We start from the raw sequence: 15594 nt of genomic DNA, 5'->3' as shown, positions 1-15594 counted from the left end.
CTATCCAAGGAAGAGAAAATTATAATAGATGGTAATTTCATGTTACATCACCCATTATTTAAATAGGTCTTTAAGGATTTTTAGTAATGTTAGTTACAAAATCAAACCTAAAATTGATTGGCAAGTTAACCTAAGGAAATAGTTGAGGAGTTAAAAATTATAATTAAGATTTAAGTATGTACAATATAGCCTAATCATTCACCAAATACAAATATGATAGAATTTAATAATTTTGATGTTTTAAATTTTAAGTTGTTTCATTTTGACATGTCCTCTTTCCTAATCTTCACCTTTTTTTCATCATTTTTAATAAATTTCATAATTCTTCATTCCAACATTTTAGCTTGAGTTCTATGGTCTTTTAAACATTGGATTTTAATCCTTATTACTATATAATTTTTAAGAGTTTAATTTTCAGTAAATCTTTTGCATATAGGACATGTGAAATAATTTACTTAGTATCCTTTATCCCCAACAATTCTTTCACTTTTTCTTTTTTTAAAAAATTATTTATACAAGGACACATCTCACAAGATCATCTTGGTATGGATTCTAATGAACTCTTAAATCTTATATTTGCCTATTTAAGAACTGGTGTTATATGTTACAACAAGTTGTCTCTCTTTCCTCTTTTCTTTGCTCTCTCATTTCATTTATTTTTATCCATTTACAGCTCTATAATGTATTAGTTTTTATCATATTAATAACCACGATCATGTTTCCTTAATTTACTTATTCCCTATGTTTATATTTGCCTAGTTAAAAACTGGTGTTATCTGCTCATATTACAAACAAATTGTCTCTCTTTCCTCTTTTCTTTGCTCTCTTATTTCATTAATTTGTACCCATTTACAGTTTTCATTTCATTAATTTGTACCCATTTAAAGATCTAGAATGTATTAGTTTTTATCTTATTAATAACCATGATCATGTTTCATTAATTTACTTATTCCCTATGCTTATATTTGCCATGTTTCATTAATTTACTTTATTCGCTATGCTTATATTTGCGTAGTTAAGAACTGGTGTTGTGTTATCTGCTCATGCATTTCACCGAAGTGTTAGATGCTCTTGCATTACACCATTATTTCCTATTTTAAATGGTGATGTTAACATTATATAAATCATCCACTCTATGTATATCACAATTAATTATGAAACGGGAGATTGATCAAGTTTTATTTTAAAGATGCTAGGTTTTTCGCTATTCTGTAAGCACTGCTTTATTTTCTGTTTTCTTTGGACATATCTGTACAACTACATCTGCAAAATTCTAAACATTTATCCTTGTTTCTAATAAGACCATAAAACTTATATCTTGCTCTTATATTGCAGGTTGCTGCTTAAGTTGCATAGATACATAAGTGCCTTCAATTTGCAAGACTCGGAGACTTGGAAGGGATAATGGAAGGAAAATGGACCAATTTGCGGGCGGAGATGGAGCGCAGCGTATTAGATTTCAACGGATGGGATAATAAATTCTGTAGTGCTGTTGAGCATGGTGGTGCAGCTTCTCCTCTCTCTTGGCGGCGCAGTCAGATACCGCTGTGGATATTCAGCATTTCAGTTGGTTATCTGGTTGTCTTACATGTCTGCAGACGCTCTCGCAATCTACGCACTCGGTACCATGGCCCGCTTCAGAGGATCTGTTAGGCGTGCAATGTTCGGTATATGGGCCCCCATTTTGCTCTCGCATTTGGGTGGACCTGATACCATCACCGCCTATTCCACGCACGACAATGAGCTCTGGTTAAGACATCTGCTCACCATGTTCCACCAGACCTCAGTGGCTGCGTACCTAGTGTGTTTATCACAGTTGGAAGGGCGTCTGTTAGCAGCGGCTCTGCTCTTGTTAGTTGTGGGCGTTTACAAGTACGGCGAGAGGACCATGGCCTTGAGATCTTCCAGCCTCTCACGGATTGTCACCTCTGCTGATCCCATGAACGTCTTTACGCAACTGGAGGGCGGACGCTGTAATTATCTGGTCATGGGACTGAAACAATGGCGAAAGAGAAGGAATGTGATGGTAACCATTAACGATGTTTGGAATGGAGGGAAAAGAGGTCACAGAAAGCAACCTGCTCTGCTGTCTCATGCATTATTCAAAATGAATAAGCGCAGATATGTGAATCTCTATCTCCACGAAAGATATTACAACACGACGAGGGACTTCTTCTTTGCCCAGGAGTTATCTCATATCCCTTCTGCAAAGATGATATTTGTAGTCGAAGTTTCTGTACGATCTTTGTTCTCCAAGTCAAGTGGTACGGCGTTCAGTAAAGCAGGGACAGTGATGCGCTTTGTCAACATTTGTCTGATGGGAATAACTGGTTTTCTGATTTACAGCGAATTGAGGTTGCAGAGACTGGTGGAGGGAACATTGCATGCACAACGAATGGTAGCGTATGTGCTGCTCTCTGTTGCTCTTGTTTCAGAGATTGTTCAACTCTGCAGAGTTTTGACGTCCGATTGGACAATGGTCTGGCTAATCTGGTCCCGTATTCAGCATATTGATAGTTCCCGCGGAAGGATAGGACTAGATTTGTACATGGCCATGTTAATACAGATTGCTATTTGGATAATAAGCCGGTTCCGCAAGTGCTGCCGTGGTAAATACTGGAAGGAGAAGATTTCACAATACTCTATAATCGATGCCTCCTCACGTATCTCTCTTTCCATCTGGAAGCTCACTGAATTTCTCCGCCTCACCAGCCTTGTTACGGGTCACTACACCTACACAGAACCCGTCAGAGATGATCTGAAAAGTTTTATTGTTGAACAACTTAAAGCGAGATGCTCAACGGAAGAAGAAGATGTGGAAAACTGTAGGACAAAATTAATGTCCCATGATTTCGGTTTGGAAGTAAACAACTGCGAACATCTGAAATGGGCTTCGAAGCAGGATCAGGAGCATCTAATTTTACATTGGCATATAGCGACGACAATCTGTGAGATGCAGAGAGAAGCAGGGCCCAGTGCAATTATGCATGATGATGAGGAAGTAAAGAGGAATGTTCGTATAAGCAAGATGCTGTCCAGATACTGCGCTTATTTACTGGTGTCCACGGCCAAGCTTCTCCCTCTCCATCCAGACATTGCAAATGTGAAGTACATGGATGGCCGTCCACAATGAACTCATTGGCCTTCCCGACCTTTACTACAGCACATTGAAGAGCTACGAATGATATTCTACTCTGGGAAATGGTGCAAAACTAGCTCGTGAGCTTCAGCAGAAGCCAGAACAGCAAAGGTGGAAAATAATATCAGATTACTGGGGAGGAATGATGATATCTTATGCTCTGAAAAACAAAGCTACCACGCACGCAGAGATGCTTGCTGTAGGAGGTGAATTTCTAACTCTGCTCTGGGCTATAGTCGGTCATATGGGAGTGGGAGACCAGTGAGGTGAGCAAGGTGTGTTTGTTTTCCTGGGTTTTATAGTTGTCGTTGGAGAGAAGTTAGTTAAAATGCACATTGGGCAGTGTTAATTATTGTTAGTTGGACAGCTGTTATTTCTAACCCGAAAATAGCAGCACTATTTATGGGTAGCTTGGACAGCTGTTCATCCTTATCTATGAATAGCGGTTGTATTTATGGGTGGTTTGGACAGCTGTTTGTCCACTTGCCAAAAATTAGTAAATGGTTATTATTTACTAATTTTAGTGATTCCTTTTGGACACTTTGCAACCAATTCTATTATTGGCTGTCGAGTTGTCTTAATCTCAACCATTGGTTAGATTTAATCTCGGTCGTTGGTTTACCAACAGGAGTAGTATAGAAAGGGGTCATTGGGTCATTTGGATGAAAAGAAGCTTTCGTGAAGCAGTTTGCAGTGTTAGCAAACAGTCTTGCAGTGTTAGCAAGGGCACAATAAGAAGCTTTGGTGAAGCAGTTTGCAGTGTTAGCAAACAGTCTTGCAGTGTTAGCAAGGGCACAGTGGGAAGCTTTGGTGAAGCAGTTTGCAGTGTTAGCAAATAGTCTTGCAGTGTTAGCAAGGGCACAGAAAGAAGCTTTTGTGAAGCAGTTTGTAGTGTTAGCAAACAGTCTTGTAGTGTTAGCAAGGGCACAGTAAGAAGCTTTCGTGAAGTAGTTTGCAGTGTTAGCAAACAGTCTTGCAGTGTTAACAAGGGCACAGTGGGAAGCTTTGGTGAAGCAATTTGCAATGTTAGCAAACAGTCTTGCAGTGTTAGCAAGGGCACAGTGAATAAAGCTTTGGTGAAGCAGTTTGCAGTGTTAGCAAACAGTCTTGCAGTGTTAGCAAGGGCAAAGCAAGAAGCTTTGGTGAAGCAGTTTGCAGTGTTAGCAAACAGTCTTGCAGTGTTAGCAAGGGCACAGTGAGAAGCTTTGGTGAAGCAGTTTGCAGTGTTAGCAAACAGTCTTGCAGTGTTAGCAAGGGCACAGTGAGAAGCTTTGGTGAAGCAGTTTGCAGTGTTAGCAAACAGTCTTGCAGTGTTAGCAAGGGCACAGTGAGAAGCTTTGGTGAAGCAGTTTGTAGTGTTAGCAAATAGTCTTGCAGTGTTAGCAAGGGCACAGTGAGAAGCTTTGGTGAAGTAGTTTGCAGTGTTAGCAAATAGTCTTGCAGTGTTAGCAAGGGCACAGTGAGAAGCTTTGGTGAAGCAGTTTGCAGTGTTAGCAAACAGTCTTGCAGTGTTAGCAAGGGCATAGTGAGAAGTTTTGGAGAAGCAGTTTGCAGTGTTAGCAAACAGTCTTGCAGTGTTAGCAAGGGCATAGTGAAAAGTTTTGGAGAAGCAGTTTGCTGTGTTAGCAAACAGTCTTGCAGTGTTAGCATGGGGATAGCAGTGGGGAATATCAGCGGGAGAAATTAGGAAGCTGTCGGAGTTCTGCCACTGAGAGGCAAGGAATTTTGTATCTCTTGATTTGCTGAAGTTTAATATAATTTCTCATCTGTAGAACTGGTTTTCCCTTAGCGGTTTTTCCAGGGACAATTTGTCCAAAAATATCGTGTTGATTGTGTTGCACATTTCTTTCCGTATTTTAAGTGAAGTTGCAGTTGTGTTATTTTTCGATATTAGCTGGAAATTTGTTTTCAGCAATTTAATAATCGTTTACGATAGGAGATTAATAATCAGTGACTGCAATAGTTTGATTTTTCACAGGCAGCGGCTGTAAATTCAAGCAATATCGATTGCATATATGTAGAATGTGTATTACAATGGCGGAGAGTACTCGATACCTAGAAAGTTATGTTAGTCGTTAATTTAATATTTATATAGTTTGTTGGTTGAATATGTAATATACATAGAAATTCATAGTAATCTTTACGTTAATATTTATATAGTTTGTTGGTTTAGTACGTAATATTATTTACATGTTATATCAATAGTTTTGAGTTTGTAGGTTTTTTTTTGAAATTAAAATCAATTAAAATTGGGTGACTAGTTTAAAGAGTTAACAAAGTGAAAAAAAATCATAATCAAAGGAACAATCTACAAACTAACAAACGATATAATAATCACTCGCTTATGTTTAAAATAAAAATACAACAGTTTGAGAGTTCAGTAACAAGCTATATAACCACCTATAGTAGATAGTAATTAAACTATAAGAAACTAACCTAGCAATATACATGTCTATATTAATAAAAGTTTCCATAATCGAAGTACTAGCTAGGCAGGGCTTAAACATAAGCATAAACTAGCAACAAAAAGTAATCAACACAAAATGAGGTTGACCCTCATTTTTCATTCTCCTCGTTGTTGGGGTGGGGGGGTGTGTTCAATAGTAGCACATCTAGGTAATCATCGACTAGGAGCCTATAGAGCTTCGATCCTTTTTTTTCCTCAACCCCTATTACACTCCACCTTCTCTTGCTAGAAAACCTGACCGATGGTCATCGCCGCATGCATCACTTTGACTGCAAAATCCACCTAAGTATTGAAATGAATGTCTAGTTCTAACACATTGCTCTTTATTTTCGCCATCTCCACCTACAAGTTCTTAATCTTTCCTTCAACCTACGAAAAGGAGTTTTTGTCAAAGTGGAGGAAGAGAGGAGGCCTAGACAAGTGGGACAACTATAGGGGGGCTGGGGTGGGGGGTGGAAGGTGACATAATGAGGGGTGAATGCGGGGACAACTGGGGGTTAATGGTGAGCGGAGGGGTCATCTTTTGGCTTTGCGTAGGGTGAAGTGAAAGTCAAAGGTGAGTTCTCAATGGTTCATAGGGCCTCCTTTTTTAAGTCAAATAAGAAGTGTTGAGACTAAAACTAGTCAAAATATGAGATTTCTTTATCTTTAGGGGCCTCCTCTTCATCCTAAATGTAATGTATCATCCTAGCTTCCTATTTTTCATAACCTTTTCCCTTTTCTCCTCACTTCCCTTCGAATCAGACTCTATATCCACCTCCTTTAGGTTCTCCTGCATTTCAATCCTTTGTTTCTTACTAGGGTTTCAGGAAAGCCTATGAGAGCATCTCCTACCCCTAGTTAATTTCTTACCAATAGCAAGATCCATTTTAGGGTTTAATTGAGCACACAACATAGTGGGGGGTATTTGAGCATCAAGCTACTAGAGGAAGATAAGTCTTGAGAAATAGTGGATGAGTTTGAAATGTAAGTTGACATAGCCATAAGGGTTGTGGTAGGTGTTAGTGGTTGAATTAGAACAATATTGTAGGGAGGGAACATAGCATGGTAAAAAGTATATAGCTGATAAATAAGTCCCTCATGAAGGATACTATAGTTTTTCCCTACCCCTCTACATTTATGCATATCCATAACAAAGGCTTCTATATATAATGAAGTAAAAAGAAAGGGAAGAAAATTTCATGATAGTAATGAAAGAGATAGTAGTAACTCACTTTATGGCAGCCCTCCAAGGTATGATACTTCATAATCAAGAAGAAAACATCATTCCACAACCCTAACAAATTTTCTTTGTTGAAACCACCTCTCAAGTGAATTGGCTCCCCACCCCTTTGAAGAATCTGTTCATATGGGTTTCGTCAACCACCTTAGTGACCTACTTCCACTTCCTTCCATCCAAAGAGAGCCCTACACAATCACTTCCACATTGATTTCAAATGTGACTCCATTTATTGTAACTTTCCTTATCTTTCCAAGTGTTTACCAACTATAGCAACACCCTTTCATTGAAACCATCCATAGCCTGCATATAAAGAAGCATCCCACCTTCTATTATGTATTTTGAGCTACTCTCATGTTTACACTACTCATATTCAATATTTTAGGGTTCAATCATATCCCTCTTGCCTCCCATGTCAACTAGTAACACAAGCTCCTTGGTTTCTTCCAACTTGAAAGATATGAGAGAAACACAAAAAGAGATGTAAATGGGCATGCAGGGTTGTGCTTGGTCAAAATAAATTTATATTGAAATGATTAATAAACAAGCCTTTCCATAGAATTCCTTTGTCTAAATCATTTTCTTGTCTTGCCCAAACAAAAATCGCATGCCTACATGACTCCAACACATGAGAGAGGTAAATAAAAGGAACCCCTTCACTAATGAAATAATTTCTGGAATTGTCAAAATAATGAGGAGGGATTTTTGTTTTTTCATTAAAGTGTCATCCCATATCATACGTGATGGTGTGAAAAAAATCTTTCCTAAATCCATTTGGGAATAGTTGGACATCAATAAGTGCAAAACATGTCATTTCCACTATGTTGGATGTCGAATACCTTGCCAAGCTAGTTGATTCTCATTTCAAACCACATCATTATGCATGTGATTATGTGTAACTTATTTTCAATAAGAGTTTGAGTTTCCAAAGGTAGGTGTGCCAATTCTTGCCAACACCACAATCTAGTTAACTCCAACACCAAGTTAATAAGTTTGTCCACCACCTTGTTTCCTTCTTTGTATATGTGTTCAATAGTGAATTCCTTCATTTTTGAAGGAGAGGAAATAAATCAAAAATAACATTTATCATCTCCCAACCCTCCTTTGACTATTGATTTACATCATCAATAACAAGTTTAGATTCTCCTTCTACCTCGATTCTATAAAATTCACCAAATAGCCTATGAACTTGATACCCCAGAAGAGCACTTTAAGGCTTCTTCTATATTAGAGTTAGTAGAAAATTTTCTCAAATAGGCCATAATCAACCTCTCCTCCCCATCACAAACATTACCACCTCTTGTCATGGTTGTTGCGTAGCCACCACATTAAAAGTGAATTCGAGCCCATTATTTGGGGGGACAGGGTGCCACCATGTATTTGCTATGGTCATAAGTTTGGAGGTATCAAAATATTAAACAACCATGGGCAACGTCTAATTATCCATCACCTAAGAATACCAATGAGAGGAAGGTCTGTTAGGGTTCTTCTAAGTAGAAACAAAGAAGTTTTCATGCATCTTCTTAATAGTCATGGCACTAATCCCTTCTACTTCCATATCCACCTCCCTGAAAATCCTATTACTCATTTCTTTCTAAACATTCTAGAAAACATGTGGGGATAACAATTTCCATGGGAGCTATGTGGCATAGTGGTTCAACGTGATCAACCAAATGACATCAAACTAATAAATGCTTCTCCCAAAAACCCAAGAAATGTTGAACATGCTCAAGAGGGACTCTCATATTTGTGAGACATATGAAAAAGAGACAAAATAGTGGTTAATTTCTTCCTCCATCTATTTGCAAAGAATACTATAGTGCCTGCCCCTAGTTCACATTTTTGTTACCATTGCCAAACTCTTTTAGGCTAGTTTTATGATCGATTATTAATAGTATTTTTTTGAGATTATCAAATATTGTTTTGCATTTAGTTGAGTATATGATGAGATTATTCAGTACTCTATACTTTATGTATGCATGATGATTATTGTAGTGTTTTCAATTATTGATGATGATTAGTTAGATGGATTATCATATGTGTTTTCTTATGGATACTTACCCCATACTACATGTTTATGGTGTGCTTTTATGTTTTCTTTATGTATGGCATTTTTGATGTGGTTAACGAAGGGAGTCTTAGTCATTTGCTAGTCAGGATCTACACAATGCACCACTTCCTACCATTGCCTATTTAGTTTAGAATATTGTGTTTGTACATGCATGGATTTTATGTAGGTTATAGGTACTAGGTATTGACATCCCTGAATTTTCAAGATGAGCATACCCTATCGCATTATCTCAATGGTAAGAGAGGGGAGATAAATTTTTTAGTCCAAATCCTAAACCTTTAAGGAACTTGTCCTAGAAAATTAGGACAAGTATCTGAGTTGACTACCCTCCAAATGTGTTGAATGATGTTAATTCATGATTATAACCCTTTAGATTGATTTTGTATGTGTTTTCTATGATGGGTTTTTGTATTTTATTTTATGAGTCCTTGGTGAAAATGAAATTAATTTATTAAAAGTGACATGGTTGCATGATGCGTGCATGAGATTAAATTTAATAAATTAATTAAAAGAGAAGTTAAGTAAAAATTAAATTAAGCAATTTTAATCATTCAATAAACATTCATGGGAAAGAAATAGAAAAGACAAAGGAAAGATAAAGAAAAGTTAATTTAGAGTTGGAGTCTGGTGAGCAAGGAGTTCTCTTGGGTGAACACACAATTAGTGCCCCAATTTTAGGAGAGAACTCCATATCACTACTTGGGGGTTCATTTTTGAGGGACCACAAATTTTTGAAGAAGAAGGAATTTTCAGAAAGAAGAAGGTTTTGAGAGGAGGAACTTCTATAAAATTTTCTTGGGTGTAGCGATTAGCATCAATATCCAAGTAGACACTTGTTATTATTCACTAAAATTTATTATTCTCTTTCTTTCCTATGTTCATTGTGTTTGTTGAATGTTTTCTGAAGAATTCTTGTGATGAATGTTTAGTATTATGTATTTCTAGTATGAATGTTAAATCTTTAGTTCATGGAAAAATCAAAAGGTCTATACAACCCTCTTCCAATAGATTTTAAGAAAGGAAATTAATCTGGGAAGGGTTTGAAATAAAAGAAAATTTGTGTGGTCTTTTTTTTTTGTAAAATATATTAAAAAATTATATTAAAAAATAGAAATTTGGGGTAGAAGCGGTGCCACCACATCCCCACCTCCCACTACCCTCGACCAGCGGCAGTTGTACCTACTATCGTAGGTAATGTGATAGCAAGGAGGGGCCTTACGACTTCCCTTTAAAGGTCGGTGGGCCTTTTAAATCAAAATGCTATGACATTTTATTATTATTTTTTAATAAATTTGTTTAATAATTAATTTAATTAATAATTATTATTAATAAGTAATTTATTAATTATTAATAATTTGTTATATTTATATATATATATATATATATAGTTAATTTTAATTAAGGAATTTATAAATTTATTAGTTGTTATTAATTAAGAGATATTAGTTTAGTAAAGTATTAATTAATTTAATTAATGATTAATATTGTTTAAAGAAGATATAGAGTTATTTTATTAATATTATTAATAAAATTGATTTTTAATAAAGTGGTATTATTTAAACATCAATGATTATTTTTTAATAATTAATAAATGATTACTTTTAGATTATTTTGGGGAGAATTTACTTAAAAATTGAATTAGGGTAATTGTGAACTTTATTCAAATATAAAACTGGGATAAATTGTAAATTGTAGGTACTTATAATGCACATTGAAATGAAAACTAAGACCTTGCATTTAACTCAACTATATGTTTTCAAAATCAAATCAAACTATAAGACTATTATGTTTTTCTATTTATTGTCTATGCTTTGGGGTTTTGGGGTTTGACCTAGCTTGACTAGTTTTAGGATGTCTACTAGAGGCTTGGGAGTTTTGCATTTGTAACATTATGATGTTTTGACCTTGATCTTTATACCCAACCATGGTAATGTGTTCTGGTATGTTCTATGATGTGTGTTGATCTATTGATTGTTACTACTTTTTAGTGTTCTTGTGTGACGTTGAGGTGTTTGTATGATTTGTTCTTGGTGATGTCAAGTTATGATATATTTGACTTAACCATTTTGAGTCTTCAATCAGTTATTTTTGAGATGCTTTCTAGTTGCTTGTACAGAACTGATGTGATATTGTGATTTATATTTTGATGTTTTTCAGTCACTTGTATAGGACTGAGGTGATTTTATATGATTCTTTGATTTATACTTTTATGAGCCTAGAGTAGGTTATCTATATGTAATGTCGAGAAGTGGCTTGTAATGGGAACTAGAGCCCTAAGTGGTTCCTAGGGTAACCCAGTGTAAGTTGTTTAATAAGTGAAAACACTACACTAAATGAGAGTAAAATGAACCTAATAGGAGTCTTTGTATGTTCTTTCCTATGCCTCGAATGCTAGTACAAACTAGGATGGGAGTAGAGAGAATGCTTGGTTGTGACCTTGCATCCATAGTATACCTTGTTAGTATGAGAGGATACTAGTGGCCGCATAGGGATCACTAGGGGATCGGGGTCCTGAGAGACTATGAGGTTAACTCTAGTGTGATCCATGCGATAACACTTGCCCACTTACATAGTAGGTTTCCGATGTGTCTTGTGTGCCTCTGGGAATTAGGTGTCAACTTATCTTGGAACCTTTGAGTTAGATTGCTTTTAGGATTTCCTGGACTTAGAGAGTACTTTTGATATTTGGTTTGATATCCTATTTGGGACTTGAGACTATCTCCTTAGTGCAGTGGGGCTAGGCCATTTAGGTTCATGTGGTTGGGTGGTAGTGCTTTTTACTCTTACCATTGAGATCCGTCCATAGTCACTGTAACTAGAGCTTCTTTGTCTGCATTTCCTTTCATTCTATCTATGTATCATCATGGTGGATGGTTATATTTTATGATGGATGTTTATATCTTTTATGATGGATGGATATATCATGTATGGTGGATGGTTTCATTTATTTTATTGTACTTGTATCATGGATCCAAGGAGGATGATGTATTTCTAGTTCTACATATGTATATTCTTTTAGCCTTTGATACCTTGTGACATGTACAGTGGATTATTGAGCATTTTGAATTTCATTTTCCAAGAGGCATTCGGAACAAATGTATATTATTTAAATGAACATTGGATTCTTTAATTATTCTTTCATTTGGATGTGGTATTTGATGTACTTAGTATTAATTAAATTTAAATGTGATTCAACGTCATGGAATCCTTAAGAAATGTAACCTGTTATGTATGCTTAAAGATGACTATATGTTTTTGCTTCCACTACTTTATGTTTGATGTGTATGTTATTCTTCTTGTTTAAAAAAAAATGCTAGAAAACTTAGTAAAACTTTAGGTTATTTCATGGCAAATACATTTACTTAGAAATCATAATCACCTCCTTAGATTATCAACAATTAGGATTATCATCTAGTGTGGCCCACAAGAAGATGTTAATTTTTGGGGTGAGTTTCTCAATCCAAAACTTATCTTAGTAGAGCTTAGGAGTCTTCAACTCAATCAATAAAAGATAAGAGGAATGAATAGATAATTCCCCCAACTAGTTTCTATCCCAGATTGATCTATCCTGTAAAGGTGTGATTGGGATCCTAAAGTGGTTTTGCTTGAATAAAAAAATTGTTCCAAATTTTCAAAATCCTCTCCATTTAAAACTATGGTTATTCCTAAAATACACCTCACTTTAAGCATTAATATGGTCGCTTCTTCACAACCTTTTAAGCAATTTTTTCTTTCAAATTTCTTCTACTCATTCCCAGCTTTGTTCTAGCTTTTGAATTTCCAAATTTCTATTTTTGAGTCCCAAGTTATTTCAGGTTAATGGAAGGCACCAAAAAATGTCTTTTCCACTCGATCATTAACCTTAACCTTTAAAAGAAGTTAAGGTTTGGGGTCCAAAACACATGTTTCAATTCAAAAGCTTAACCTCTCCATTTAAAAGGGGTTAAGATAAATTTACAAAACATGTATTCATCCAAAATGGTTAAGCTTGGAATTCAAATATGTATTTTTGGTACAGTTATTAACTTGTTTGATCCAAGTCAATAAATGATGGTAATTGAAAGTTGAATCACCTCAAAAGAAAGTGTAAGATAGAAAGACACATATCATCCAAGAGAGGACATACTCAATGTTTTGAAGGTATTCTATGGAGGATTTGAAATCTATTAGGCGGGTCTATCTGCATCATATGAGAAATAGGTCAGATCGTCATGGTTTGATGCAACCCTCAACGTAATGTTGGGAATATGAGTTAGAGATGTAATATTCAAACCATATGTGAGAAGAAGTCTGAGACTTAGGGGTTCATTTGGCTGCGGGAATAGGAATAGCTATTTTGGAATATATATTTTGGAATAGAAAATGGGGCTATGTATTCCTATTCTCTATTTGGTTCAGCCATTATTTGATGGGGAATTTGCAAACCCCAAAATTTATGTTTTCTAAACTAAATAAAAGTGGAATAGGAATACGTATTCCAATAACACCTATTTGGGTGGAATTACAGAACCTCATTTTTGGACCAAAATTGGAATGCGAATTCCTATTTTACTTCATATTCCAATTCCGATTTGGTGCTTCCAAATGAAGAATTCAAAATTCTAAGAATTTACGTATGCCTATTCCACTTGTATTCCAGTTGCCAAACGGGCCCTACGAGAATATGTGTAGAAAAGTTGTGCTTGCCACGATATATTGTATGATTGATCATTTTTTTTGAACTCTGCTGTGGTCCAAGCATGTTCAAGAAAAATCATCGCTCCAAGTCATTACAGTCGTTGTGAATGCTGCCATAACAGAGCTATTGATGTTCGTAAATTGTTTGACTAAATTCTTCGACTCCCAAATCAATGAATCTCGAGTAATATTTAGACACCCCACGTGAAAAGGAGTGATAAATACTAACGTCCCTTAGAAGAAGACATCGCATGTATGCATTCGGGCGTAACCAGATGTTTCAATACAGATGCGGCATAAACTGTGAACCTCGAAAGAAGTATTAGAAAATCCAAAACAAGCACTTCCTGATTTGAAGTTCAATGCAGAGAGGTGAAGAAGTTGGTATCAGGTTATGCACATGGGAACCTTTGACTTTGACGTCTTTATTTGGTGGGTATCCCTATCTCTATCTCTATCTCCTCTCTATTTCTATTTCCTCTCCATCTCCATCCCGATAAAAATATTCCAATTTCGCTGTCTAAACCCCGCACACCCAGGCAATTAATATTTTCTTACTCCCATCTGTACAGAAGCAGGTAATTAATATTTTCCGGCCCCCGTCTGTTGCACTCAGTTGTAACATTAATAAACTGTAAACATTTTAATATTATGCAAAACACGAAAGGATTTGAACCCTAGCGGATCACAAGGTCGATTCATAGCCGACGTTATTCATTTCTATCAGGCGAGGAAGTAAAACCCATCTACATTTTCAGTGTCTGGATTTGATTTGAGAATATATTAGAGAATAAAAACATATACATTGTTATCTTTAATTTCACCCTTTTTCCTAGTTTCAGTGTTTATTTCTTATTTATGATTTCATACTTCTTGTTTTACTTCAAAATCCATGGCTAGGACATAAGCAGTTCACTACCCATCTCTGGGATTTTGTGTTTTGATATAAATAATCAACATTTTATTTTATAAATATATAATCAATTATCAAGATTTCAAAAAAAATTCCAATGTCCTCTTTTTCAGTGATTGATGGAAACTGTAATCAGATTGTCATAAAAGAGGAATCGAGCAGGGAAAATATAAGTCTAAATAGCAGACAACATTGAACCAAACATAAGACTAAATAAAAAGAATATTAATAGGGTTTGTGATTTAGAGAATGTATTGAATTTAGTTGTGAGTTTCAGAAGAATCTTGTGAAAGACCATGCTTGACCTGAACTTCTAAAATCCCCTTTGGTGTTAAACACGATATCATATTAGATGAGCTGATTTTTTCATCCATGCACCACACCATTACATCTTCGCAACTCGTGATATTTTCTGCAATTTCTATTTGGTTTGAATACATAATTACCCTTAGCCTTCATGGATATTTAGATGGAAAACATTTTCATTGATCCATTTCATCATTTCCTAACTCAAAATAAGATATTATTATTATACACATTTACAAACTACCTTCAATCTAAACAAAGGCAACGTAAAGATGACATCAGATGTTATTGCTAGAAATAGTTCCCAAATTAAACACAACTAAAGATTTTAGGGTAGAATGAGGCTAAATTAAGGTAAATCCCAAAAATGGGACATTATATCAAATTTTAGGATTAACATATAAAAGAAATAGGGGCCATAATGCAATAGCTGGGGTGCAAAGAACCTTGTTGTATAACTATTCATTTGCATGAGATAAAACTGATCTTATTTATTATAGCTTTTACACCCGGCAAATACACTCTTATCTTAAACTACTTCAATTCTATATTAATTTTGTAATATTGATTACAAGTTCTGTAGGTATATAATAACACTTTTGCATGCAAATATATTTTCTTCTACTTACATAAGTTTATTCATTGTTCTCTAAGTGATAATTACAAATAATAGAATGTTTATGATTAATGCCTTTAATGTGAGGATAGTTAAACTCTATTTTTGGATTTGAATAAGGAATAAGATGACATGGCATATCGTAGACAACATTTCTTAAGCTTTACAAAAACTCATTGCTTGTGA

General features: G+C 35.4%; 1 protein-coding gene across 1 annotated transcript; it reads left to right on the top strand.

Moving 5' to 3' along the window:
- Positions 1–1498: 1498 nt before the first annotated feature.
- Positions 1499–3133, top strand: LOC149539521 (uncharacterized). Its single transcript, XM_089802586.1, has one exon. The coding sequence runs from the start codon at positions 1499–1501 to the stop codon at positions 3131–3133; it is 1635 nt and encodes a 544-aa protein (XP_089658712.1).
- Positions 3134–15594: the final 12461 nt, after the last annotated feature.

The sequence above is a fragment of the Cupressus sempervirens genome, chromosome 9 (assembly GCF_028749045.1).
Source record: "Cupressus sempervirens isolate cs-2001-9-10 chromosome 9, ASM2874904v1, whole genome shotgun sequence".
Classification (NCBI taxonomy): Eukaryota; Viridiplantae; Streptophyta; class Pinopsida; order Cupressales; family Cupressaceae; genus Cupressus; species Cupressus sempervirens.
Note: the sequence above shows the minus strand (reverse complement) of the source record. Positions and strands in the feature narration are given on the sequence as shown.